The sequence below is a fragment of the Molossus molossus genome, unplaced genomic scaffold, assembly GCF_014108415.1.
Source record: "Molossus molossus isolate mMolMol1 unplaced genomic scaffold, mMolMol1.p scaffold_m16_p_27, whole genome shotgun sequence".
Lineage (NCBI taxonomy): Eukaryota > Metazoa > Chordata > Mammalia > Chiroptera > Molossidae > Molossus > Molossus molossus.
The window spans coordinates 1,799,547-1,827,274 of NW_023425363.1; the positions used below are offsets into that span (position 1 = coordinate 1,799,547).

At 55.8% G+C, this 27,728-nt stretch overlaps 1 protein-coding gene across 2 annotated transcripts; it reads right to left on the minus strand.

The window, feature by feature from the left end:
• Positions 1–360: 360 nt before the first annotated feature.
• LOC118641243 (GRB2 related adaptor protein) lies at positions 361–27,174 on the minus strand. Of its 2 annotated transcripts, XM_036278340.1 has the most exons (5): positions 26,985–27,174; positions 19,065–19,162; positions 14,571–14,693; positions 3,331–3,499; positions 361–1,523 (listed from the first exon to the last, which is right to left on the minus strand). In XM_036278340.1, the coding sequence occupies exons 1-5, from the start codon at positions 27,060–27,062 to the stop codon at positions 1,338–1,340; spliced, it is 654 nt and encodes a 217-aa protein (XP_036134233.1). In that variant the 5' UTR covers positions 27,063–27,174; the 3' UTR covers positions 361–1,337. The 2 variants fall into 2 exon arrangements, with proteins under 2 accessions (XP_036134233.1, XP_036134234.1); XM_036278341.1 differs by lacking the exon at positions 3,331–3,499.
• Positions 27,175–27,728: the final 554 nt, after the last annotated feature.

The following is a 27,728-nucleotide window of genomic DNA, read 5'->3' on the forward strand; positions in this document are numbered from 1 at the left end:
GAGGACACCAAGACCCAAAGAAGGGTACATGGCAGGTCACTGCCCAGGGGCCTGACCCAGCCAGCCAAGCAGGAGCCTGAAAAATTAGGAAGAAAATAGGAGAAAAGAATGTGATACTTCAGAAATGGTGCTCATAATGGGAAAGCAAATCAGATTCCCGATGGACATCCTTACACTGTGTTCCTGTTTTTTATTTTGAGTACATGGGTCCAGGGCAGGGCAGCACAATCTGATGGGGCTCAGGGCCCGAAGGGGCTCAGGCCACCCCTGGGCATAGGGACAGCCCCCTCCGTGGGCCCCCCACTATGCCATCTGCTGCCAGCTGCTGCAGGAGCCCCTCTGCCTCCCTCCCTCCACCGCCCCCCCACCAGCCGGGCACCAGAGCCGTTTCCCACTTCCCCTCACTCTTCCTGCTCCCCAAAGGGCCCGGACTCCGGGCAGGTGCTGCTCAGTAACCCCTGCTGGGTGCACATTCCATGAGGACACCCTGTCTTTTCTCAAGCTAGAGCCCCACCCAGACTGCCCACCCCATTCTGGATGCTGCTGGACTTCAGGTCCAACTCCCACCGGGCCTGCAGCTCCCCAAGCTCCCCGGGGCTGGGGCAGAGCCTGGGCCTTAACCGAGCCTCTCAGGTGGCAGCGTCTGAGGTCCCCTCAGGGCTCATCCACTCGAGAGGAGCAGCTGCTTCCATCTCTGTCACCACTACAGCCCCTCCTCAGGGCCTCCAGCCCCTCCCCAAAGTGTCTGTGGTGGGGTGAAGGTGTTGGATGCCCCGTGGAGCCGTTATTGTGGGGCCATGGAAAAGTCTCCGCTGGAGTCTGAAAGTGAGTGCGGGTCAACAGGTCCTCAGCGCCCTTGCCTGTCCCATATATCAAAGCCACCTCCCCGGTAGCCAGAACCCTCAAGGATCCTTTTGAGGGAGGGGCAACCCAAGGTGAACCCACCTATGCCCATGGTTCCTTGGATTGAGCCCCTAATAGGTGGAGCCCAGGGGCCCTCATCCGTCTCTGGGGATGGGCCATCGATGATGGAAGTGGGCTGGGCCTCTGCCAGCCCACCCTAAGACGTCACAAAACTGGTAACCAATGGAAAGAGGCCAGTGGGAAACCCCAGGAACTCCCGTTGCCTGGTGGGTAGTGAACGTCATGGATGTGGGCACCTGGGGCAGTTCCAGTTCATGGGGAGCAGTGGAGGCTGCGCTGGGCTGGGCAGTTAGAGGTCATGTTCCTGTCCAAGGCCCTTGGCTGAGCCCCAGGTGTGTCCGTGGTCTCTCTCTGGACTTCAGAGCCCAGTGGACAGACGGTTCTTCCAACCCTGCCCCTGGGCCGCACTCCGGTCAGAGGTGCACGGGCTGGACGTAGCTCCTTGGGAAGAAACCAATGTGCCCGCAGAACCGGCCTCGCCACCAGTGGGGGTCCAGCTGCTCCAGGACCTCGATGATGTCACCGCGGCGGAAGCTGAGCTGTGAGGGGTCCTGGGCCATGAAGTCAAACTGGGCCTGGGCAAAGCAGGCCTGGGGTGACTGCAAGCAGATAAAGTCGTCAGCGGGGTACTTCAGGGGCCCTAACCGCAGAAGTGATTCGCCAGGGGTTGGGAAGGGCAAAGTTCTCAAGGCAGAACTGAGGTTGAACTTGCTTGTGCCCCCACGGCCAGGGTGAGTGGGCTCCGCCCAGGGGCTCCTGCTGCCCGCCCCTGCAGTGTGCCATGCAGACACTGCGTCTGCACAGAAAACGGTCCCGGTGGCTCAGCTGGGACCTGAGTGCTGAGGGTGGGTCCCTGCCCCGGGGTCTCATCTCCCTGCTCTGCAGCAGCCTTCATGACTGTGACTCCAGGGCCTGGAGCTGCAGGAACCACAGAGTCTTATGAACTGTAGTGATGTGAGCTGAGAACACAGTTTACTGCTGCTGCCCTTGGCCAGGCTTTGAGAGAGAAGATGTCACTTTGAGCTGCTCCCAGCTCTCGGGCCTGGGTTCCAGTCCTACCTATGCCCCAAAGTGACCTTGGGTACGTCCATGCCCTTTGTGGGACTCAGTTTCCCCACCTGCGAATGGCATCTGGACCAGGGCTCTCTGAGGTGCATCAGCCTGACACCAGGACAACGACGCCCAGCACCAGGCTCTCCCGCCCCACCAGGATCTCTGCCTGAGCCTTCAGAATCTCCCCCAAGACGGGCGATAGGATCAATGAACAGGCTGTAATTAGGAGTCTCGGCCCAGGAAGGAGGAGGCGGCATGGGTCCCGAGAGACTGAGCCAGCTCTAGAATCTCCCCACAGGGCAGGCGATGCCAGGGCTGAGCCAGAGTGTGGCCTCAGCTCCATCCTGGCTCCCTCACACTCTTCAAGGTCAAAACTGGGTAAGGCAGTGATGGGTGTGGAGGTCTGGGGTCCAGAGGGGGAGACTTCACTGCTGATCTGATCCCAGGGTCAGGCTGAGGAGGCTGAGCCTCCTGGAGGGACAGAGGGAGCCCTATGGGGGTCTACTCTCCTGGAATGTCACATCTCAGGGCTCATCGTATTGGACAGAGAGGAAACTGAGGCCCAGCTGAGGGATGTGCCGGCCCTGATGAACTGGGCAGGACGGAGGTTCTCTGTGTCAGTCCGTCGGCCCCTCCTCAGGCCTCGGCCATGGCCATACTCCCTGTGCCCTCTGCAGAGCCTAAGTTTAACTGGGTCGTAATCTCTAGCCCCAGGCCTTGCCGACACCCCCTTTCCAAGGAAAATAGCACATGGGGGCTAATTACCCCATTAGCTGGTGTCATCATCCTAATGAGAACTGGTCCTCAGGACCCCTTGATGAAAGGGTTAGCTGGCAAATTGCTGTTATTGTGAGGACAAGTGGCAGCCAACACCCCCCACCACCACCACGCACACACCTTGTGTCTGGCCAGAACCTCACCCACACCGCCCCACACCCCACCCACGGCCAGCACCTCAGGAGCAACCTAGTTGGTAGCCTTGGATGAGTCACATCACTCTCCGAGCCTCAGTTTCCTCGCCTGTACAATGGGGACAATAAAGCTCCCAGTGCAGAGCCCAGTGCAGTACTACGTGGCACTCAGTAGGCTCCGTAGGTGTCAGTACCTTCAGTCATTCAACAAACATGCATTGAGCACCTACTGTGTGCCAGGCACTAAGAATGAGCCAGACACAGTTTGCCCCATGGAATTTCCAGTCTGCTCCTTCCTTCCCTTCCCTCTTCTGCTTCCCACCCTTGCCAGTTTCACGGCAGTGCCACCAGAATAGAACTTCACGGCCTGGGCTGGACCCCTCCTCCCAGGATGTGGGGCTGCTGGGCCCCAGCAGGCGTCGTCGCCCCTTTGCCCGCCTACCTTGAGCAGGGACTCTTCATCCCGCAGGAAGACCTGGCGCTTCTTGGCGATAGTGGTGGTGTGGTAGAAGTCGACCAGCTCGTTGAGGGAGTTGAACTTCTCCTCCCATAGGAAGTACTTCCCCGAGGGCTCCCGCAGCACCTTGAAGTGCTGCACCTGGTCCCCGTAGCTAGGGGAGAGGACCCGCAGTCACCTCTGAGGGGCCCCCCGGCAGCCAGGGACCACTCCCAGCCCAGCACAGCCCTGGCTCAGGAGCAGGCGGGAGGAGAGTCCCCGGCCCGCTGACCTGGTGAGCACCCACCAGCAGCAGAGGATGGAGTGAAGGGTGCGGACCCTGGAGCAGGCCACTTTCTTGCTGTGTGACTTTAGGCAAATAACTTCTCTGAACCTCAGTTTCCTCATAGTAACACTTCCCTCTGGGTAAGTGCTCAGAAAATGCTGTCTGAGGTCATTAGAAAGCATTTCCTTTCTAACATCCCTCTCAGCCTTCACTTTCTTCCCCTCCTCTGTTCCCTCCCAGCCACTTGAGAAATGAACCCTAACACCACCCTGACTCACACCAGAGCCTATCCGTGTGAGAGGAGCTTAGGCCTGCTGGATGCTTCATGTCCTTCCCACCTGCACCCACCTCAGGAACCTTCTGTGGCTACCCAATACCCTCAGGATAAAATATACTTCAGACTCAAGATTTGCCTCTGAGCCCTAGCCTGTGTGGTTCAGTGGGTTGAGCATCATCCCATGCACCAGGTTGCCAGTTCGATTCCCAGTTGGGGTACATGCCTGGACTATGGGCTTGATCCCCGGTAGGGAGCATGCTGGAAGCAGCCAAATGATGTTTCTCTCTGTCTCTTTTCCTCTCCCACTCTCTCTAAAATCAACTTAAAACAAAAACACAACATTTAAAAATAAAAGATTTGGCCTTGGCCAGTTTTGTTCAGTGGTTAGAGTGTTGGCCCACGGACCAGTGAGTCGCGGGGTCAATTCCAATCAAGGGCATGTACCTTGGTTGCGGTTCATCCCCAGCCCTGGTCAGGTCCTGCTGGAGGCAACCAGCCGATGTGTCCCTCCCACATTGATGTTCCTCTCTCTACCTCCCTCCCACTTTATCTAGATGATAAACAGAAAAATATCCTTGGGTGAGGATTTAAAACTATTTTAAAAAATAAAAGATTTGGCTCTAATTACATATCCAGCCTCATTTACCTAATATGATCTCTGATGCAATCAGTGAGTCCCTTTGTCGCCTCCCGCCGACCACCAAATCCTCTCACGTGCCTCTCCCAAACCAGCCGGAGAGGAGGAGCCTGCTCCGCTCAGACTGGCCGGGCCCGCCCAGCGCCCTCCCACACGACGCATAGCTCACGCCAGGACCAGCCATGCAGAATCGAGGCCAGAGGTGGTGCCAGGGCAGGTCAGGACAACGGGTAGCACAAGCCACCGTGCTCCCCTCCCTGCGCAGGGTGGCCAGGCCCACCACATGGTGGAGAGGAACCAACAGGACCCTTTTTGCAGCAGGAAAACTGGGGCCCTGAGTGCAGCCATGACCTGCCCAGAGTCACACAGCAGCAAAGGCCAGAGCTGGGGCCAATCTGAACTCCTACATGTCAGGCGTCACTCTAAAGTGACTGGTAGCCCGGCCGGTGTAGCTCAGTTGTTGAGCGTCGACCCTGCACCAAGAGGTCGCCGGTTCAATTCCCAGTCAGGGCACATGCCCAGGTTGTGGGCCCGATCTCCAGTGGGGGACATTCAGGAGGCGGCCGATTGATGTTCTCTCTCATCAATGTTTCTCTCTCTCTCTCCCTCTTCCTTCCTCTCTCTCTAAAATCAATAACAAAAAAAAAAAAAAAAGAAAAACAACTTAAAAAAAATAAAGTGACTGGTAATCACTGTATAACAGTAGCAATAACTCTGATCCTAACTGTGCGATCGGTAGGGCCCCAGTCCCGCACTCCTGTGTCGCTACCTGGCTGTGACCCCCAGGGAGCCTTCTCTCGTCCTCTCTGCCTGACAAACCAGTCAGCTCTCCTGGACGCCACCCCAGCTCCTTCTCTGGCCTCCGTGTCCCCACCCGCCCAGATGGGGGCGGGGGGTCCCTGATACACTCCTCACAGTGAGGCGAGAGAGGCCTGGGGCCCTGGGCTGTGCAGGGGTCACCAACAGGGCCGCCCAGAGCCCACCTGGCCAGGCTGGCGGCCCCAGGTCCCCACCAGGAAGAAGCCAGTTTAGGAAGCTGCCCACAGGAGGGTGTCCTGCCCAGGTGGCTGGTGGGGCTGACAACTGGGAAAGCCTGGGACCTCTGGGCATGGCCAGGTGCGTGAGCTGGGACGGAGGACGGCCACTGGGAGGGAGGTGGGCCCCTGGCCGCCTCCGCTACAGGCTGTGCTCTCATTTCGTTGGGACTAAAGAACTAAATGCAGGTCTGGAAACTCGATAGTAAAAAGAAAAAAAATACCTCTTGGGTTCAAAATTTAAAATGTTTTAAACAATTTTGGACATGGTGCACTTATAAGCCGGGGTTAGCCCGTGGCCTAGCTTCTCTCTAGGCAGACTCACAAGGCAATCGTCCCCGAGGCCTGAACAGGAGTCCGGTGACTGTCCCCACTGCCCAGGCCTGCTGCCCTCTGTCCCACCCCTGCCTGCTGCTCGGCTCCTCCAGCTGTCATCCTGGGGCTGGGGTGCTACTTGGTTAAAAGTTTAAAGAAAAAGAGTTGTTTAAGGTAAATACCTCATGATCTGGGGGACAGAGGGCAAAGTGGGATTCCCCTCCCCTGTTCAAGTCAAGGGTTCCCAACTATACAGACCCTCTCTTTCCACCTTTAAACACACCCCCATGCCTTTGTATATATTACTCCCTCTAAATTCTTCTCAATCAAACTTCTACTCATAAGTCAAGACCCGGGTAAAATGGCCCAGCCTCTGCGAGCTGCCTCAGACCCCTCAGGCAGAGTCGGGGCTTTGTGGGTTCCCCAGCCCTTGTACAGCCTTGTAACCACGTGACCACATGACCTACACACCAGACACTGAAAGCAGGAGGTAGGAGTCCCTAAGGGCCTAGCCCAGGTGGGAGGGGCTGGACTCGGGTAATGGGGTGTCATAGCCCAAGGCTTAAGTACTTATTAGGGTGCTTTGTTTTTGAAACTCTCCTCTGTAGCTCTGAGCTGTGATGCCGGCCCTCCAAGAGTCCGGACCCTGGCGCAGGCCCAATGCCCGCTCTATGACGTGACAGCTGCCAGGGTGGCTGAGCACCAAGTCAGCTCCCACCACAGAACTGAGGCTAGAAAACACCTGAGGCTGTGTCCAGGTGGAGCAATGAGCCCCGAACCCAAGACAAGGCCACTTGTGTGCCATCAGCAAGCATTGTTCCCAGGTGACTAAGCTACCTGTGTTGTTGGCTGTGAGACACACCTATTCATGTCCCTGGGATGGAAGAGGGAGAGCAAGTGGACAGTGCGTCCCACCCTGTCTGGCCTGCAGCTCCCTGAGGCCACAAACTCCCCTTGAAGCTGCCTCTGAGCCCAGCAACTTCCTGGTGTCCTGGCCCTCCCAGGGACAGTCCCCAGCTCCGGACTCTGGCTGTGGTGTACCGGAGGGGTGTCAAACAAGCAGCAGAGTGAGGAGACCAACAGCCAGGCAGGTGAGAAGCCAGGAAACAGGTACCCCAATGACTCCATGTCTGAGCCGCCTGGTGCAGAGGCAGAAGGCCCTGAGGTTATCCTCAGTTATCTGGAAAGTTATTCAAAACAAAGCATTCTCGCCCCGGCCAGTGTGGCTCAGTGGACTGAGTGTCGCCCCATGTACCAAAAGGTTGCTGGTTTGATTCCTGGCCGGGGCACATGCCTAGGTTAGGGGCTCAATCCCTGGTAGTGGGCGTGCAGGAGGCAGCCGATCGATGTTTGGCTCTCATGTTGATGTTTCTTTCTCTCTCTCCCTCTCCCTCAGTCTCTAAAAAAAAAAAAAATCAATAAAAATAATTTTTAAATAACACACACACACACACAGCATTCTATGATCCTACAAGAGGGTCAGGGAGTGGAGAGCAGGAGAAGAGATGTGGGAAAGGGACAAGGGACCCAGGACTTCTAGAACCTGCCAACCTGAAAATTCAAGAATTCTCACGTCTGGGAAGCTTGCATGTTCCAGCCCCGAGTCTATGCATGGTGCTCAGTCAAAGGCAGGTCCTTCTCCCACCAGGTCCAAACTTCCTGTTCTCCAGCGCGACAGGGGCAGCCTGGAGCCGGGCAGCGGCGCAGGACACGCCGCGCTGTGGGCCATGCGCGTGGCTGCTGTGGGCTTGTCCCTGGCCTGGTCTGTGGCCACAGCTGTCTGAGGCCAGACAGGCATGTCATCTGATGACCCCAAGGACTCTGCACCTGGGGCAGTCTCTCTCCCAGCCAGCCTGTCTCCCAGACTCCCCAGGCCTTCACCTGTGACTCTCACCAGGAATCTTTTTCCTTTTTCTCTGCCTGGTCTTGGCCTTAAACATCCTTCAAGGCTTCTGAGAACTCCTCAACCAGGGCTGCCCTCTGTGGACGCTCCAGACCTCGCACCCCCAGGCCCAGGGGAGCAGCAAGGTCAGTAGGGGAAACCGAGTCTGCGTACAGTCAGCCCTACTGGGAAGCCGTCTTGAGCAGCAGAGGAAAGTCCTGCCCAGAGGGGGGTCTGAGCCTGCGTGGGGCCTGAAGAGGGGCACCTGGAGCTGGTCCGGGACAGTGGACAGTGCCAGGTGTCTGTCCCCATTGTGCCCGGGCATGTATGTTGTGACCATATGTATGCGTGTGACCGTGTGTGTGTGTGTGTGTGTGTGTGTGTGTGACTATGTGTGCGTCCCTGTCTGAGCAGCTCTGGTATTTTCTCTGTGTGTGACCCGCACACCCTCTTACCCAGGGCACGAGAGGCTGGGCTGGCTCCAGGGCTGTCTATCGAGAAAGCCCCAAGGATCAAGTTAGGCCTGATGCTAGCAGCAGCCAGTCCTGCCCAGCAAGTTTTTCTGGCTTAGTGGCGGCAGCAGCAAAGGTGACAGTGACAGCCCAGAGAGGGTAAAGCAAGGCCGGGGTGAGGCCAGGAGCACCGGACAACCTGCGCGCAGGCCCACTGGGTGGTCTCGATTAGGCTTGGGCCTTCTCTAGCTTCGGTTTTCCCACCTGTGAAAAGGGAGAGCACGGAACTACATCACAGCGGACGAAATAGAATCGAACTGACCTTGGGAGGGGCTGGCGGAGACAAGCTCCTGCTGGTCTTTTGTCTCAGGGGAGGCAGGAGGAACGGTAGACCGAGTCTGTCAGGGCACGGGGTCGGCAGGCGCCAGCTCTATTCCTTGCTGTGTCATCTCAGACAAGTTACCGCACCTCTCTGAGCTTTGGTTTTTTTAAACCCGTAAACTCCTGGGATCAATTCCTTCCTGTCTCTGCATGTATAAAACTGTGCCCCCACTTCTTCCCTGCTTCATGTACCCAAGAGCCTTTATCGACTTCCATGATTTTGTATCATTCACTGTCTGTGGAACATGAGAGCCTACAGAACAGGGAGTTCTGTTCTATTTCGTTTGTGGCTGAATCCCAGGGCCTGGTGCACAGCAGATGCTCAGTGACCAGAGGACCGAGCAAACACGTGCATTGGCTCCAGGGCACTTCTAGCCTGAAAGCAAGCAAAACAGCTCACTTGGGAACAGATTGTCATTTATGACAGAGAAGTCCACAGCAGTCTGGGCTGAAGTGTGGGGCAAAAGTTACACAGCCCGGGCCTGGCGCCCCAGCCCGCTCAGATGTGCTTCTAGAGGTGGAGGGGGACAGCCCTCTGTAAACTCGTAAAGACCAGCTGGTCGTGGCCACTGCTGCTCCATGAGGCCCATAAACCCCACTTCTGACAGCTTTACGGGGCTTGGCATGAGTGTACAGGAGCTACCATGCTCAGTGGGGTAAGAGTCCCCGAGAGCCAAGCCAGCGAGGGTGGAAATGCTCACTCACGAGCCTGCGCAGCCATCATTTGAATGGATGGCCATCAGGGCCACTGAGTGGTAACATTGTCCCCATGTTCTAGATGAGGACATTGCAGTTGAGAGAATGGACCTGCCAGGGGCCACACAGCAGGGCCAGAGCAAAGCCAGGACAAGCACAGGCTCCCGCCTTCCCCCTGCATGGGGAGGGCCGGGAAGCACTATGTGGACCATGTCAGGTTAATACCATGACAGTGGCTCTAACTGGCATTTATTAGGCACTTTACATAGATGTTCACTTGACAGGTGAAGAAACTGAAGCTCAGGGGTAACTTGCCCAGGGTCACACAGCCAGCAGGTGTCAGAGCAGACTTTCTTGCTCAAAAGCCCACACTTCTAGCCACATAAATTCTCTGAGTCTCAGTTTCCTTCTCTGGTCGCTTCCCAGTTGTCCTCCAAAGACCACTGAAAGGCTCCATGACTGATGATGACAGGACCTAGGAGACCTGATCCAGCTGAGACGAACCAGGGTGGAGGGTGCCCCCTGGTGGTGCCCAAACCAGCCAGCAAGGCACAAGAAGCTCCTGCTGGTCTAACTCTGGGGGTCTTGGCCAGGATGCCTTGAGGGAGGTGCTGGGAGCATGTGCCAGAATCTCTCTGAGAAACGCTTCCAGACCCCTTCCCAGGACAACATTGGTGCTGGCTCCCCTGCTCAAGAATGGCTCCCTAGTACTGCCCATCTGCCTTCCTGGTCAAACGTGTTGCTATCCAAACCCACCTCTCGCTGGCCCACCTTCGGGTTTTTGCACATGTGCTTTCCTGTGCTGGGTCCACTGTGCATCAAACTCATGTTTCAGGTTCCAGTCCAGATGTCACCTCCTTTACCACGTGGAATGTGTCTGCTGTCACTGAATTTCCCTCATTCATTCATGCATCAGGAACACCCCTGGACCAGGCTGTGTCTGTTTCCCCACCACACTCCTTGGGTTTGACTCCTCTCTCTGTCTTGCCCATCCTTGGTGGACACAATAGGTTGAGATGCTTGGGTGTGAACCTCTACCTGAGCACTGACTGCATTTACAGAGGGACACCAGGAGAGGGCAGTGTGGCAGGCACTAATGAGGAACTCCAGGCACACTGATTTGTTAGCAGAGGAGGGAGAGGCCACAGGGGTGGGGAGAGTGGGGGGGGATGTTGTGGGAGGGGGGTGTTGGGAGGGCCACCGTCTCTCCTCAGCTCAGGCTCCAGAAGCCTCCCAGTGACTCCCCTGTGCCCCTGCTTTGGGCTTTGGATCTAATTCCAGGAGCCAGTCAAAGCCAGACCAGACCACCTGGTGGGCGCCTTTCCCAGGAGACGACCTGACAGCCAGCTGGTGGAAAACCACCACTTCCTGCTTCTACAGGAAACCAGGTAGAAAGTGGGAGTTGGGCTTGGGAGGTGGGGAGGTCAGACAGGGCACTTCAGAAGCCCATCCTGGGAGGGAGTCGGGGCCAAGGACTCACAGGACCTCCCCACACACACGCCTACAGTGCTCCCATTTTTAAGAAGAGGAAACAGATTCAAAGAGGGTAAGAGCCATTCCTGTCCCTCGGGGTCACCAGCCCTTCCCAGGGGACAGGGGAAGTGAAGAAAGCAGATGGCTGGCTACACAGTATGGAGGGATCGAGCTGAGCACAGTGGTCCGGCCATAGTTGGCCCCCCACGCAGGTGCCTCCAGGCTCAGACAGGGAGGTTACCACTCACAGGGTCCCAGTGTGCTGATCACAAATCACCACGAGCTCTTTACAGAAGTGACAGCAAGCATGACAAACGTCACAGAGCTTACCGCAGGGCCGGAGGGAGCCTGGAAGGGATCGACTGGGCTCCCTTTCTGCAAACAGGAGCCCTCGTGTGGGTCACTTGTTTGGAGCTGCCAAGGACACCATGAACCCTCCCTGTCCAAGTCCTTCTTTCTCTCCTTCACTGGGGTTCCCATGACCCCAGCACCCCTCACACCCAGCCCCTCTGTTCACCATCAAAGTCATCCTGTGTTCTTTTATCCTTTGGAAAACCTCGAGCCATTGGCATGAACCACACAATATACTGAACAGCCACCCCCACCCAGAGGCCATGCTCCTGAGCTCCAGGGTCCACCACTTGTCCCTTCCTTCCAGCCAGCAGCTTGGCCACCCCAACACTGCCCTTCGTGACAGCCAGAGCTGGCCCAGCAGCGCCTCCTCCATGCAGACTCTGTGCCCAGTGCCCTCAGCAATCCTGACGTGCTACTGCTGGCGGTCCCCATTGCACAGGTTTACACCATGTCCCCAACGCAGCCACTTGTCACCCGCTGGCCCCACCACAGTCCCAGGTGTCTTCCCTCCTGCCAGGCTCCTCACTGCCTCCCCACATGCCAGCTTCTCTCCCAGCAGCCAGGGAGATTGGCTAAAAACTGGAAACGAGCATCTCCGCCTGCCCCAAACTTTCCCGTGGCCCCATTTACTGAGACAAACCCAGCCTCCTTGTCGGGACCCACCAGCCCCTCCCCTGACTGTCACCTCCACCCTGTCCCCTCGCTCCCTTTGCTCCAGTGAGGTGTCCTGTGGCTTCCAACCCACCCCAAGCACATTTCCACCCCAGGGCCTCTACAGTGCTGCTCCCTCTGCCTGAAAGTCTCTCCCCCCAGGTCCTCCTGCCCTGGGGCCTGGACCACCTCCACCTCCCGTTCAGATAGTGGCCTGACGTGGTCTCCTCAGAGAGGCCACCCGCATCCATCTGTTTTCCATCCCCTGTCCCCCTCCTAAGACAGGAACCTGTAAGGGCAGCAACTTTGATTTCCTCACTGTCCTCTCCCCAGGCCCTAGACTAGCCCGGCACATGGCATGTAGCTCAACAAATACTCCCTGAATGTAGGCATCTAGACCCCCCGGTCCAGGTGAAGGGGAGTGAGACAGCCACCACAAAATGTGCCTCTTTGGGATATTGATTATTTTAAGACGGTTATTTTTAAGAAACAAAAGACTCAGGAGAAAACTTAGACATTCCCTCAGGCTGGTGTGGCTCAGTGGATTGAGCATCGGCCCACGGACCAAGCGGTCACAGGCTCGATTCCCGGTCGGGGCACAAACCCAGGTTGCAGGCTCAATCCCCAGTAGGGAGTGTGCAGGAGGCAGCCAGTCGATGTTCCTATCTCTCCCTCTCTAAAAGTAAAAATTAAAAAATAGTGGGCCTGCCCCAGGAAGTGGGCTATCATCATAGATAACCATGGTTTAAAGTGATCAAGGTATGATAGAGAGGAACTTAGTGTGGCCCTTGGACCAAACCCTTTCTGGGTCCCATTGTTAGAGATGGCCCAGCAGGATGAGATAAACCGAAGAACTTATATGCATGTATGCACAACCAAAGGACACAGACCACAATACCTGGCTGGGGGGAGGGGGAGGGAGGAGGGTGTCTGGGGGGAAAAGGAGAAACATCTGTAACAAAAATAAATTAATAAAAAAAAAAGTTTTCGGAAGATGGCCCAGCAAACATATTTACCAAATGTGGGGTTTTCATCTCTAGGTGAACCGCCCTCCTCCCCGCTTAAGTCCCAAACCACAACTTCTCTTTCGCGCAAGGTGGCAGTCAGCTTTAACTGCCCCACTGACAACGGGTCCCATATTCTTACAGAACCCCAGAGGTACATACGTAATTAAATCTGATTACTTTCTTCTGTTAATCCGTCTCATGCCATTTGGATTATTTGACCAGGCAGAAGAACTAAGAGGAGAAAGAGGGGGACTTTCCCCTTCTCACACAGACACTGGAAATAGGAAGGACAGAGACCCGCCAGGGGCCTGACCCCTTTGCTTCCAGCCTGGATCCCGGCTGCCCCGCGTGGCCTTTGGGACTGGGCTCTGTGTGGCCTGGAGTCCGCCACGCCTGCCTGAGGAGCTGCCGCAGCCCCTGCCAGGCACCGTTCTAATTGCTCTCAGTGTTCGGACTCGTTATTCCTTGCGATAACCCATTTGACATGTGAGGAAACAGGCACAGAGAGGGTAAGTAACCTGTCCAAGGTTACACAGCTAGGAAGTGGCAGAGCCAGAATCTGAGCCCAAGCAGCCTGGCCCCAGGGTCCACCCTCTCAACTCCGTCGCCATGTAGCGGTGCGGCAGCACAGTAAGAGCTGGAAAACTTTCTTGGCAAGTGAAATGAGGAAACTGAGATGAACAGCGCAACAAACTGGCACAGCAGTGACAGCCAGACAGAGAAGGCCCCTCCCTCCAGATAGCATCTAGGCCTCGGTTCCATTTCAGTTACAGGCCCAGAAAAGCAGCAAAACTAGATCGGGGATGCCAGGACCAGCTCTAATGATTAATGACCCCCTGTCCTGACACAGACCAATCAGTGGAGACCATGACCCCGAAAGGACACACCTGGAAAGGCTGTGAATCTTCTATTGAGATCTGTCCTAAGACCTCCCCTAAACTCCCAGCCTTCAAACATCCTCAAAACAAGGGCCCAACACCTTCCCCTCTCCTTCCCCCACAGGCATACGTCCCTAAACTCTAAGGGTCCCTACGAGACTTGCCACCAGGGGAGCAAGGGCAGTGGCGGCTCGTCCCGGGCTAGCCCTGTGAACCTGTCTCCAGGCCCCCTGGCCTCTGACTCTCCTGTGGGCCAAAGCAGCCCCACCTCGACCCACTTCTTCCCTCTAACATTTCCAGAGCTAAAGCCACCCAGCCTAGGCTCTCCCTCTGCTCCTTCCATCCTAGGCCCTCCTTGTTCCACGGTCCCCAGCTTTAGTAAACACTCTCAGAATCACCTGGACTCGCTTGTGCAATCTTTCCTGCAGGAAGTCAAGAACCCACACGCTACCAGCCAGCCTTGGGAAGACCTGCTAAGGGCCAGGTTCCCTCTCCAGTAACAGCGGGACCCTGTCAGAAGTATATCCTGAAAATCTGCCCTAGTGCCTTTGTGTCTCCTGTCCCTAGTCACCCCCGTCACACAAGCCGCGAGCGTTCCTCTGCCTTCCCTGGCGATTAATCTTTAATGGCTCCTTACTGCTCATAAAATAATGTCCAGACTCCCCACCTGGCACTTAGGCCTTCCAGTCAGCCCAAGCCTGTTTTTCAAGTACATCCTTACTGCTCCAGGCCACACCCTGGGGTGTGTGTCCTTCCCTAACCCCCAGACAGTCACCTGCTTCTAGGCGTTTGCTGGGGCTGCTCCTCCCTGGGGATGCCATTATTGCCACCGCAGTCTGTGAGCAAGCTCCATGCTTGGACACTCAGCTCAGATGCTGCCTCCCTGCCTACCTTCCCCTGCACCCTGCTGGGTCACAACTCACTTCACAGAGATGGAGAACTCCCCTGGGGAGCTCTCGCTCTCCCGGATTAGGAAGGCTCCCAGGTAGTTCCGCTTCATCAGAATCTCTTCAGCCAGCTGCCGGGAAATCCTGCCCAGGTACCACCTGCAGAGAGAGGGACAGGTGAAGGTGGTGGGAGGCCAGGCTACACTCTCTGTGCCCAGGTACTCAACATCGCTGACCCTCACAGCAGTCCTGAAATGCAGGAGATACAATTGCACCCATTTTACAGATGAGGGACCTGAGGCACAGAGCAGCGAAGCAAGGAGCCCAGGGTTCCATGTTGTGGCAGGCAGGAGCTGGGAACCAACCCTTTTCCACCACGCTACGAAGACACATACCATTAGGAAAACAAGTATCAAACCTCAGTGAACCTCCACCCAGCCAACCCCAGCTCAGCCTTTCCGTTTTAGATGGTAGATTCTTAAAAGTGAAAAAAATAAAAATAAAAATGATTTTAAAAAACAATAGCAGCTTTGATCTGGTGAGGAAACATCTCACACTGTACTCATTTCACAAATGCACAGACTGAAGCCACTTGGACTTTTTCTCACAGGTCCACATCCCTTTTCCTGCTAACCAAACAGAACTGGGTATACAGAAGGTGCATGGTAAATGCTTAGAGTCTCACAAGATCCCCGCCATCCCAGGGTCTGGGAATAAAAGGCTGGGACCCAGCTTCTTTCAGCCCTGCCCATCTCTGCATGGCTGCAGGCAGCTCCTCCCCAACTCCAACTCCTTCGTATTTGGCCTCCCACCCTCGGAGGGTCCAGGTGGTCTCTGGCTGGCTTCCCAGCCCCTGGGCTTTAGCCTAGCCCCTTTATTTGTCTGGGGACAGGGTGGGAACGAGGCCCGAAGCAGCCAAAGCCTCCCGGTGGGACCCTGGGGACCAAGGGCCGATCGTCCGTTCCCTTCCATGTTCCCCTTCCTCTTCAGCACATGCTCACTGAATCTGAGGTTGGCCCCGGCAGATGTGAGGTGGGACTTTTTCTGCTGCCTCAGGATGTTGCTGAGCCCTCGAGCTGAGAGCAGAGGAAGTCAGGTGCGGTGGCAGATGCTGGCGGTGTCCTGCCCTCTCCGCACTCCCCACTGGGGTCCCATGTGCCCCATCAAACACAAACACTGGGGATTCTGCCCGAGGGCTTTTTCTGGTGACTAGTATACTTGGCCTGTGTGCTGAGCCCCTGGAATATTCTCAAGGGACGACCGCGGGAGCGGGTGGGAAAGGGCCAGCCCTGCCCCTGCCCCCAGCACTCGGGGGTGCCTGTGCGGCCCCCCAGCCTCCTTCGCAGCCATGTGCTAGCACACCCTGTCGGACCCTTCCCTGCCCACTCCGCACCCCACAGTGAAGCCCTGTCCTCACGTCACATCTCAGGCACCGCCCTGTGGGAGCCTGCACCCTCAGAAGTGAGGTTCCAACCAAATGCAGCCCCCAAACTGGTGGGGACCCTGGGCCCTCTCAGGTGGGTGTCCCCAGGAGGGGAGGCAGTGAAGTCGGCTGCTGAGTATGGACGATCAAGGCGACCATCTGCAGAGCTCAGCCTGGGCCTCTGGAGTGTGGGAGTCCTGGACAAAAGCTCTCTGGCCAGAGGCTGAGTTGAACGTGGAGGCCCCCAGCTCACGGGGCCCAGGGGATCCCCTCTGCCAGGCCCCAGCAAGACACAGGTGCAGGCCCTGCTACAGGAGCAGAAGCCCAACAGGGCTCCAAGTGGGCGTTTCTTAAGAGCCTGGGTATCTCCAAAGAACCCACAAAACCCCATAGGAGGCATCAGTGTGTGGGTGGCTGTCACCCTCAAAGGGTGTTGTAACCGCACCCTCCAAGGAGGCCAGCCCTGCCCCCACCTGGGGAGACAGGGCTGGTCCTCCTGGGGCACCTACCTGGGCGTGGGAGAAGCAAGCATGTCCCGCAGCCCCAGAGCCCAGTTCTCTCCACTGCCAGCGCTACTCCACTTGAGGCCACCTGGCCTAGTCCCCCATTTTCCTGAGGTAGAAACTGAGGCCCAGAGAAGGTCAGGGATTCCCTGAAACACGGCACAGCATGTTCCTGACCTTGGCCTCTCCCCAAACCCCAGCTATTCTTAAGGGCTCCCCACTGCCCTTCCCGGTGAGCACAGCTGGGGCCACAGCCCTGGCTGCAAATCCACCCTGCTCCTCGCCAGCCGCGTGACCCCGAATGAGCCACTCGACCTCTCCGTGCCTGTGCCTGTCCCGGCGCCTGGCGCCCGGAGACTGTGCTGCCACACGAGTGTTTCCTGTGGCTGCCAGCCCGCCCCGGTACAGCTGCTGGTTAGGCCTGCGCGCTACCCTCCCTGGCAAACTTCCGCTCTAATTACCAGGCCCAGCAGACCGGGACCTTCCCCTGGGCGGCCTCCTTGACCCCCACTGGCCACGCTGCCGTGTCAGGTGCCTTCATGGCCCCTGCTCTGGGAGCACCTGGTCTGCATCATACCTCCCCCGGGGCTCCCTGGGCAGGGAGGGGTGACAGTGGGTGCTCAGGGAAAGAGTGGGCCTGGTGTAGGCACAAGGCTTTTGGGGAACCCACCCCCACCCCACACCCCACACCCCACACCCTGGCGCCTGAGGGGCTGAGTCAGGCGCTGAGCTGGAGTTTCCCCATTGCTATTTTGGGGCAATGCTGAAGTGGGCATGGCCTCGGGTGGGGGTTCGGAAGCCCATCCTGCTCTGTCCCAGCACAGTGGCCAGAGCTGACCCCAGGGACCCCAGGGGCATTGAACACTGGAACCCTCCATGGCCCCGACTGCCCTGCGGTCCTCTTGCCCGGGCCACCAGCCATGCCCCGACAGGCCTGCCCAGCCCCTCGGACTTGGGTCAGCTTTCTCCCCTTCGCTCAGGCCCTCAGCAGCTGCGGGCCGCCCAGGCTTCTGGTCTTTGCCAGGCCATTGCTTCCACCTGGAGATCCCGCCCAGCCAGCCCGGGATGGCTCCCGCCTGCCCTCCACTGGCTTGTACCTGCCTGGGGGGCTGGGCCTGTGGCCCCGGGCTGGGCTCCCACCATCTCTCTCCCCTCCTGCTCTCCCTTTATGGACAGAAAGACTGTAAGGCCAGGAGGCAGTCCCTTGCCCAGTGTCACACAGCCCAGAGGGACCCCGTGGGACCAGGAGCCAAGGCTTGCTGCCCAAGATGCCGGCTGGAGGCTGCAGCCTCTGTGAGGGAGGCGGGGGCCTGGGTGGGAGGGGGCCTCGCCCAGCACATGAAGCTGGAGTTGTGGCAGCTTTGGAAATAACTCACAGACAGATAAAGAGGAAACACTCTCAGGCCCCTCCCTGGCCCTGCACCTCCCTCCCCCTTCACCCCACAGCCACACAGAGATCACGACTCCCAGTCTGCCCCCTCCAGCCTGCCTGGCCTTGTCACTTGCCTCCATATCTGACTGAATCCCCCCCCTGCTCCAAGACCTCCCGGGCTCCCCACTACCCTGGGCCTGGCATCTGAGGCCCTCCTGCCAGTCCCAGGCCATGGGCTCCCCCTCGTTGCTCTCCCTGTCTCCTCTTCTAGGGATGTCTTCCTCTTTTTCTAACTAGCTAACTCCTACACATCCTTCAAAGCCTCACTCACTGCTACCTCTTCTGAGAAGCCTTCCTTGGTTCGTTACCTCAGTGCTGACTGCCTCCCAGTTTGTAATTTCTTTATGTCCCATCTCGCCCACAGGATAGGGCTGCTCTGACCCCAGCATCTCTTCATGTGCCTCCAGCACCATGCAGGCGAGGCCCCTGGGCCATGGCTAGTGTTTGGTGAATGACTGAGTAAGCAGCTATATTTTGGGGCTACCTTAGCCATCATTTCATGCATATATAGTTGTTTTTTTATAGACTCTTGGCCACTGAGGCCTGTTCTGGGGCTGGGCCCTGTCCTGGCCATTCTCAGGGCAGAGCCTGACTGGGGGCTTCCCTGGGGTACCTGGCCCCACACACAACTCCATTCGGCCCTGGTCCCAGGCTCCGCTGAGCGCACGTCCAGCTGTCCCGTGTGCCCCTCAAGCAGAGCCCAGAGACTTCCTGCACACCCTCCACCCTCCACTGCGCTTCACCCTCACGCGGGGCTGAGCCAGCCTCTTAGGAGCTCTGGAGTCATCCACAGATTGGAGCACAGCCCTCCCTGTGCTATGGAGAGAACTGAGGAACAGAGAGAGCAGGGCCCTGCCCAGAGCCACACAGCAGCCAGTGGCCCAGCCAGCTGAGAGCCCAGGGCCCTCCTGACCAGGGCTCTCCTGGATGTTCTCTGGTGTTCCGGGTCCTCAGTACTGTGGCCTGGGCTGGCCCTGACTCTGCCACTACTTGGGCAAGCCCTCACGTCTCCGTCCCCTATCCCTGCTTGAAGTATGGACGGAGGCTGGGAATGAGGAGGCTTCCTTCCTAAGGGATACACCTGGCTGCACAGCCAGGCCGGGTGGGGACATTTGTCTGCGGGGGGTGGGGAGGTGCCTTGAAGTCGCAGGGCTAGGGTGATGGCCACTCACGGGTGGGGCTTGATTCGGATGTAGTTCTTGGGAATAAACCCTTCGGCACCCCGGAGCTCTGCCTTGTACCAGTTCTGGTCATCTTCCATGTTCAGGATCTGCAGACAGGAGAGACGTGGCCATTCAGTGACCCAGGAGAGACAGCCTGTCACCTGCTGAGGGCCCACTGCTCAAGTGCCCTGAAGGCTTCACCGAAGCTAGCCCTGGGGCCCATTTCACAGAGTGGGTGGGGACCTGTCCCAGGTCACAAGTCCCATGTCTGATTCCACAGTCCTGCTCTTTCCTAGCCCCAGGACAGCCTGTCCCCAGGAGGGTCACAGCCTCCTCGTGGGACTGGAGCTGGACTCTCAGGCTCTGCACCCAGATTCCCAGTAGACTATAGGGTCTTGTGGGTCAAATCTAGGGGGCTTTGTTCCTGGGCTGTGCCTCAAACAGGGGGTCCCAAGCATTTGCACACAGGCACTAAGCCATGGGGTACCGGTCAGAAGTCCCCAGGGAGGTCCTGCAGCCTCAGTCAGCTTAGCACCTAGTCATCTGCATTTAAACACCTCTTGTGGCCTGAATTCAGGGGTGATGGCTGCAGGAGGTGGTGGCATTCCGGCACGAGGGAGCAGATGAAGGAGACCTTTGGGCTGGGTCGAGGCTGAGGCCTGGCCTGCTCAGCTCGCAGAACTGAGACCCTGTAGCCCCACAGGTGGCCCAAGAGGAACCGAAAGAGCCAGAGTGGGGTGGGAGTCGCTGCTGGTGAGCAATGGAGTGTGAGCGGAGCGGGCCAGGCCTGCGGAGTGGGGCCGCCCGAAGCCTGGGGCCCGCTCCTCCCTTCTCTGGGCAAGCTTTCCAAGCTTTCCTGACTCTCACACAGCCCTCTGAGGTCAGCGCCACCAAAGGCTATTTCACAGATGAGGAAACAGACCCAGAAGGGGAAGCGAGCCAGGCCAGCAGGGGCGACGCAGAGCCCACACAGCAAGCCCGACCCGGGGCGGCGGGCTGAGGCTCAGACCTCCCGGTTCTCACTCTCTCTCTCTACTTCTCACTTTGTCTCTAGGCCCAGGCCTGGGAGGCCCTCTCTCCTGTTAGTCCTGCAGCAGGTCCCAACACGGGCTCAATCCTAGTAGGGATATTTGTGGAGAGAAAACACTGGCCAGAGAACAGCATCCCAAGTAGGGGCACTGCAGAGCGAGGCCGGGGGCAGGCCACTGCGAAGGCGTCCACTCAGACGTTCGATGTTGCCAAGAGCAGTCGGAATTGACTTCCCTGGGCCCAGGCCTGAGCCCCAACCATGCAGGCAGGCACCCCCTTGTCTGTCCCCAGGCTCTGGGTCCTTTCCTTCCTGCCCCAGTAGCCAGGGCAAGGTCAGTAGCCCCAGGGACAGACGGAAGCAGGTGGCCGACTTGGGAAAACTTTTGCTGAATACAAAACAAAACGATTCTCCCAATTTATTAGAAAATTAAAGCCACCAATTCAAGATGCCCTGGAGCCCGAGGCTGCACACTGCTCTTGCTGGCCCTGACTCTCCAGAGCCGGGGCCTGTGTCACCGCCTGGGACCTGGCACAGGTATGGCCTATCTGAAAGTGTCCTGTGAACCACCAGGTCCCATGCAGACCTCTGAGTGTAATATCTCTAACTGGTCACTATTTTGTTTTATGTTGTTTTGTTTTCCTATTACCTTCATTCTGAGGACCTGGAAATGTTCTCAGTGATTATATCAGCTGGACTCTTACTGCTAATGTCGTTCCAAAGCCCCGACCCTGAGACATGAGGATTCCCACAAAAGGGAGAACTGCTCCTCCCAGCGGAACCCGGGCCTTCCCGAGCCCTCCCGAGCCTCGGGCCCTGCCGTGCCTCCCCCGATGCTGTCCTTCTCCACTGTGCCCTGGTCAATGCGCTCCCTCCCCTGCTGTTTACTGAGCACCTACTGTGTGCCAGGCACAGGCCACACTGCAGCAACATGGCAGGGAGCAAAGAGTTTACATTCTGGCGGGCAAAGGTAGGAATAAAAAAGGAAGGAAACCTGGGGGCGAGGGCAGTGGAGGGACTGAGAAAAAGGGAAAAAGAGAGAAAAATTTCATGGACTTGGACAACAGTGTGGTGACTACTGGAGGGAGGAGGGTGGGGAAGATGGAGGACAGTATGGGGGGATAAATGGTGGTGGACAGAGACTGGACTTGGGGTCCAATATACAGATGATGCGTTGTGGAATTGTGCACCTGAAACCTGTATAATTTTGTGAACCAGTGTCACCTCAATAAATTGAATAAAAAAGACGAAGATTTTTTTGAAGGAAGGAAATATGTCAACAAGAGATGGAGGCTGTCTGGTTGGGGACAGGGAGATTTGCAACAGGGGTCAGATGGGATAGTCAAGAAATACCTCTCTGAGGAGGCAACAGGTAACCTGAGACCCAAATTACAGGAAAAGATGTGAAGGACAGTGTACAAGGCAGAGGGAACAGCCAGCCCGTGCAAAGGCCCTGAGGTAGGTGGATATGAGATGAATAGGGAGCAAATGAGACAACTCCAAGGGTTTGGACCTGAGGCTGGCAGGGAGTGGCTGTGGGGCAGCAGGTAGAAGCTCAAGGTTGCCTGTATTGGGTCGGAGGTACCAGTGATCTTCCCTGTGGAGATGCCAAGGCAGCCCTAGGCTCCTCGAGTCTGGGTCTTAGGGACCAGGTTATCCACCAAGAAATGGGGATGAAGCCACCACCCTCATCTCTCCTGCAGCCAGCAGCAGGGTACTATGCACCCAGAAATGTCTGGCCCATCAGGGAGGGGTCTTTTGTCCAGGGAAGTGACGTTTGAGGCCGCTGGTGCAGAGTAGGTCAGGGTGCCACCAAGTTCTCTGAGTCTAGAGCTCAGCCCTGGCCAGTTGACTTAGCGGTTATAGTGTTGGCCTGCAGACCAAAGGGTCCTGGGTTCGATTCCCAGTGAAGGGCATGTACCTGGGTTGCAGATTCAATCCCCAGCCCTGGTCAGGGTCATTCATGCAGGAGGCAACAAATCAATGTGTCTCTCTCACATCAATGTTTCTTTCTCTCTCTCTCTCCCTCCCTCCCTCCCTTCCACTCTATCTAAAAATCAATGGAAAAATATCCTTGGGTGAGAATTAATAAAAAACAAAAAATAAAACAATACAAAAGATTAGAGCTCAGGTTTGTTCACTGCGGGCTCTGAGAGTCTGAGCGCCTGGTGGCCACAGCTGTGACGGGCCTGGTCCCCAAGCAGCCCCCAGGACAGGCCGCGGGATGTGTGAGGGGACAGGCCGGGGCCGTCAGGCCCGCACCCTGTGGCCCTGCCCAGGAGAGGCTGCCCCATGGAGTGACCTCCACGGCCTGTCTCTTTCTAGGCACACATCCAGTGTGTGAATGCCAGTCTTCCCGGCACAGATTGTCTATCGAGCATCTGTGTAGAGTTGACTCTGTCTCTGTACAAACTTTTGCATTCTGCTGTTTTGCCCCTGAGCATGGCCTCATGAGCATTTTTATGGCATTATATACTCTCCCAAAATAGCGTTTTCAGGGCTATGTAATATTTGTGCCATCATGCACAGTAATCTAGGTTGATTTCACACTGCCAACTTTCACCAACGTTCCCATCCCCCACTTGCTTTGTTTTCTTCCATGTACTGTCTCCACCTGACAAACTCCACATTTCCTGTGTTTATCTGGTTTGAGGCCCATGTCTGCCATCAGAATATCAGCTTCAGGAGCAGTGACTGGACCTGTCTTCTCCCTGCTGGTTCTGGGACCCGGACCTGGGACACGCTGCGAACCCCTTGAGTCCCTCCTGGGACAATGCACAGGCATCTCTGATGATGCTTCCGTTTCCCAGAAGCACAATTCTGGGTCAGAAGGCGTGGAGATTTTTAAAGCTTTTCGTGTTTCTTAAATACCCTTCGAAACACTGAGCCGCTTAACCTGCACACCACCATGCCTGCCTTGCTTCTTTGGCAATTTTTCCGTGCATTTTATTTATCTATTTATTTATCTTTACCCATTTTTTTATTATGCTGTTTGTTATTTTCTTGTTGACTTAGATATCAAGAACATTAATAGTTTGACTTTTTTGTTTGCTAATCCTCACCCAAGGATATTTTTCCATTGATCTTTAGATAGAGTGGAAGGGAGGGAGGGAAGAAGAGACACGTCGACTGGTTGTCTCTCAAACCACCCCCACTAGGGCCGGGGAATGAACCTGCAACCCAGGTACATGCCCTTGATGGGAAATTGAACCCATAACCCTTTGGTCTATGGACCGACGCTCTAACCACTGAGCCAGACCGGCCAGGGCATATTTTGACATTTTTGTCATGCGTTTTTTTCTTAGTTTAAGCCACCTTCATTTCTTACCCGGTCGACTGCAACGGCTCCTCGCTGCTTCCATTCCTGCTCCTTTGTTCTCTTTTTAAAACACCGCTGGAGAAACCCTTCATGAGTCTACCTCACATTTACAATGAAATCCAAGTCCTCCACGGGTCCTGACTCCTGCCTCCCTCCAGCCACATCTTTACCTCCTCCTTCTCACTCACTGCTCTTCAGCCACAGACCTTCTGTCAATCCTTCAAACATATCAATATGATCCTGCCTCAGGGCCTTTGCACCAGCTGTTCCCCAGCCCGGAGCTCTCAGCTATTTGCATGACTGCTTTCTGCTCACCTTTCAGGTCTCAGCTCAGGCGTCACCTCTTTTGAGAGACTGCCCTGACCACCCACTGGTCACTGGCATTTCCTCTGCCTGTTGATTTCTTCAATCCATTTAGCCCCTCCAAGTGCCACTTACCCTCTGGAATGGCAGCTCGAGGAGGGCAAGGACTTTACTTGGTTTGTTGCTGTATTCCGCACACTTAGAACAGTGCCTGGCACAGAGTAGGTGTTCAATAGCTCAACAGACTGGCGGTGTTCAGAGGCAAGGGGTAAGGGGGAGGGGAAATGGGTGAAGGGGGTCATAAGGTACAAATTCCAGTTGTAAGTTCTGTGATGTAATATACAGCATGGTGACTATAGTTAATAGTACTATATTGTATATTTGAAAGTTGCTAAGAGAGTAGATCTTAAACGTTTTCATCAAGAGAAAAAATATATAACTATGTGCCTGGCCAGTACTCAGTGGTTAGAGCATCAGCCCACACACAGAAGGGTCATGGGTTCAATTCCCAGTCAAAGATACGAACCTGGGTTGCAGATTTCATCCCCAAGTGTGAGAGGCAATTAATTGATGTGACTCTCTTGCATCAATACTTCTCTCTCTCTCTACTTCCTCCCTCAGTCCCTTCCACCTTTTTTTTTGTTTTTTTTTTCTCAGATAGAGTGGAAGGGAGGGAGAGAGAGAGAGAAACATCAGTGTGAGAGACACATCACTTGGTTGCCTCCTGCACGACCCTGACCAGAGCCAGGGATCTGCAATCCAGGTACATGCCCTTGATCCGAATTAAAACCACGACTCTTTGGTCCATAGGCCGATGCTCTAACCGCTGAGCCAAACCTGCCAGGGCCCTTCCACTCTTTCTGAAAATCAATGGGAAAAAATTATTCTTGTGAGGATTAAAAGAAAACAAAAATGTAATTATGTGAGGTGATGAATGTTAACTAAACTTATTGTGGCGATCATTTCATAACATAGACATACACCAAATCATGATGTTGTACGCCTTAAACAAATACAATCTTATATGTCAAGTATATCTCAATAAAACTGGAAAAAAACAGCTCAACAAGTTTGTTGAGTGAGTGAAGGAGAAGGTGGCACCTCCCACCGCCTTCAGTCCTCCATCACTTTCTGAGCTTGAAAGGCCCCTCCTCAGCCTCCACCCACATGAGGGGCCCCGGTATCTATAACATTTTAGTCCTTCACTTCCTTCCTTTCCTTTTTCAACATTTCCCTGGTCTTACTGAAAGCCTAGTGTGTGCCAGGCACCGTGCTATGTCCTGCGGCTTCAGCGTGACCCTGTCCTCATGAGCTCCCTCCTTCCTCAACAACCAGTGCATCTGCTGTAAGCAAACGCACCAGGAACTGGCTAACACTTTAGCAAAGGCTAGTGGGAAACAACTAACCTTAGGGTAGGAGAGGTGGGCACAGGAGTCTGGGAGGGCAGTGGGGATGTTACAGTCTCTACACTGGCCTTGGGGACCCCCACTGACGCACCCTATCACCCTGAGCCTTAGTTGGAGCCCATCATTCACCCATTCCTGTCTCCGCATAGTTCCACTCCCTCCCAAGCCTCAGTCTGGGTTTAGAGACCCCAAACTGCTCTCAGATTGGTAAGCGAGCCCTCTGAACTAGACTTGGCTCTCACAGACAGTGACTAGACTGTCCTGGTGCCAGACCTGCCCTCGTCCCCATCTGGCCACACGTCCCTGGGGCCCCCAACCAGCAGCTCAGGTGCACACAGGTATCGGCATACTACACAGAGAAGGGGTGGTGGCTCCTCAAGGGGACGTGGTTCCTTCTGAGAAATACCAACCTCCCCAGCCCAGTCCATTCAGTCTCACAGGGGACAGAAATGTTTTCGGAGTCAAAGGACATATGTTCAAATTCGACCGCATACTAAGCAAGTCATGTCACCTCCTTGTGCCTCAGTTTAGTCACCTGTAAAATGAGGGTGCCAATCCTCCCCACTTCCGCAGTTTAACTGTGACACAGGTACACTGCTGAACTTAGGATTGGCTCTGGCAGGGTGGCAGCAGACAGGAGTTCCTGTCCCTTCTTGTGCTTGAAGCTTTGGGCCAAGAGTAGGTCCAGGAGGCTGGCTGGTGTGGCTCACTGGATTGAGCATGGTCCATGGACTGAGAGGTCTCGGTTCGATTCTCGGTCAGGGCACATGCCCAGGTTACGAGCCGATCCCCAGTAGGGGGCGTGAAGGAGGCAGCCAATTAATGTTTCTCACATCAATGTTTCTATCTCTCTCTCTAAAAAAAAAAATCAATAAAAAACATAGTTTTGCCCTGGCCGGTTTTGCTCAGCAGTTAGAGCATCGAGCCTCAGACCAGAGTCGAAGATTTGATTCCAGTTAAGGGCACGTACCTTGGTTGCGGTTCGGTCGCCAGCCCTGGTCAGGGTCATGCGGGAGGCAACCAATCGAAATGTCTTTCTCACCTCAATGTTTCTCTCTCTCTCTCTTCCCCCTCACTCTGTCTGAAAATAAATGGAAAAATATCCTCAGTGAGGATTTAAAACAAAATAAATTAATTAAATACGTAAAAAAAAAAAGGCAGGCCCAGAGTAGAGGGGCATCTAGTCAAAAGCCCAGTGCTCCAGGCAGAGACTCGGGCCCAGGGAGAGCGGCTGTCGGCTCGTGGCAGCTGCGGTGCCTACGTCCTGGCATGGCCACTCCCGAACCCAGCCCTGAGCAGCCTTGCAAGCAAAGACGTTTCCAGAGAGCGATCCCACAGACCCGTCTGCCTGGACCGCCCTTGGAAGGCAGCAGTTCCAGAACAGGCCCAGACAGAAAGAGCTGAGCCACGATAGGACTCGTCTTCCCTTTTCTCCGTGCTTCTGGGAAGCTTGTTCTTGACCCTCCAGTCACCTATTCCCAGCCCAGGAGGTTATCGTGTGTACTGCTTACTTTCCTGAGCACTTCCTCTTTTCTTCCTTCTCTCCTCCCCCTGCCCCTCTTCTGTTTCAACAACTGTCTTCTCAGATTTCCCCTGGAAAACTGGGTGTTGAACCAACCACTCCTGCCAGACCCTACACTAATGTCCCCTTGAATCCTCACAATGGCCCCCAAAGGAGGATCACAATGACCTGGTTTCCTAGATGGGGAAACTGAGGCTCAGAGGGAAGAGATGGCTTGTCCTGACTCACGTAGCTGACAACTGAAGGAGCTGGGCCTGTCCTCCTCCAAAGACTGGACTCTTTTAGGGGGGCTGTCCTGGGCCCCTGGTTCTTAACCACCCATCCCATGTGGGGCCCAGTCTGGCCATCCTACCTTGAGTGTGTCCCCCTTGTTGAAGGCCAGCTCGTCGCTCTCTGTGGCCTGGAAACTGTACAGGGCCACGGACTCCATCCTGCTGTCCCTGAGCCCCCGCAGCTGGACTTCGAGCAGGGCTGGCAGCTTCCTGTTTCCTCTGCAGCCGAGGACTGTCTTCCTTTGTTTTGAGAGCGAGTTTGTTCTTTTGAAGCCGAGACTGAGACTGCCCCCGACAGGAAGAAACAGGAAGCAGACACATGTCACAGAGCAGGGGGTTGTGGGAGCCGCCCCCCCCTCCCAACACCACAGAGGTCAGACACGGCCCTTGGGGAGTCTCCAGGCAGCCCTGGGAGTGGGTCTCTCTCCTTGGACCCATGTTACAGATGATAACACTGAGGTCTCCAGAGGAGAATGCTACAAGGCCATTCTCCCAGCTCAGCCACTGTGTCTTGTAGTCCCAACCACCCCCACCACTTTGCCCATCTGTCTGCCACATTTGCTAAATTCCAAGGCCTCCCATGATTCCCCAGTGCCCACTACATCAACCCCAAGCTCTTTTTTTTTTTTTTAAATCCTCACCCGAGGACATTTTTCCATTTTTTGTTCAGATACAGTGGGAGGGAGAGAGAGAAACATCGACCTGAAAGGGACACATCAAGTGGTTGCCACCTGCATGACCAACCAGAGCCGGGGACAAACCTCAACCGAGGTACATGCCCTTAGTGGGAACTGAACCTAAGTCTCTCTGGACCACAGGCCAAC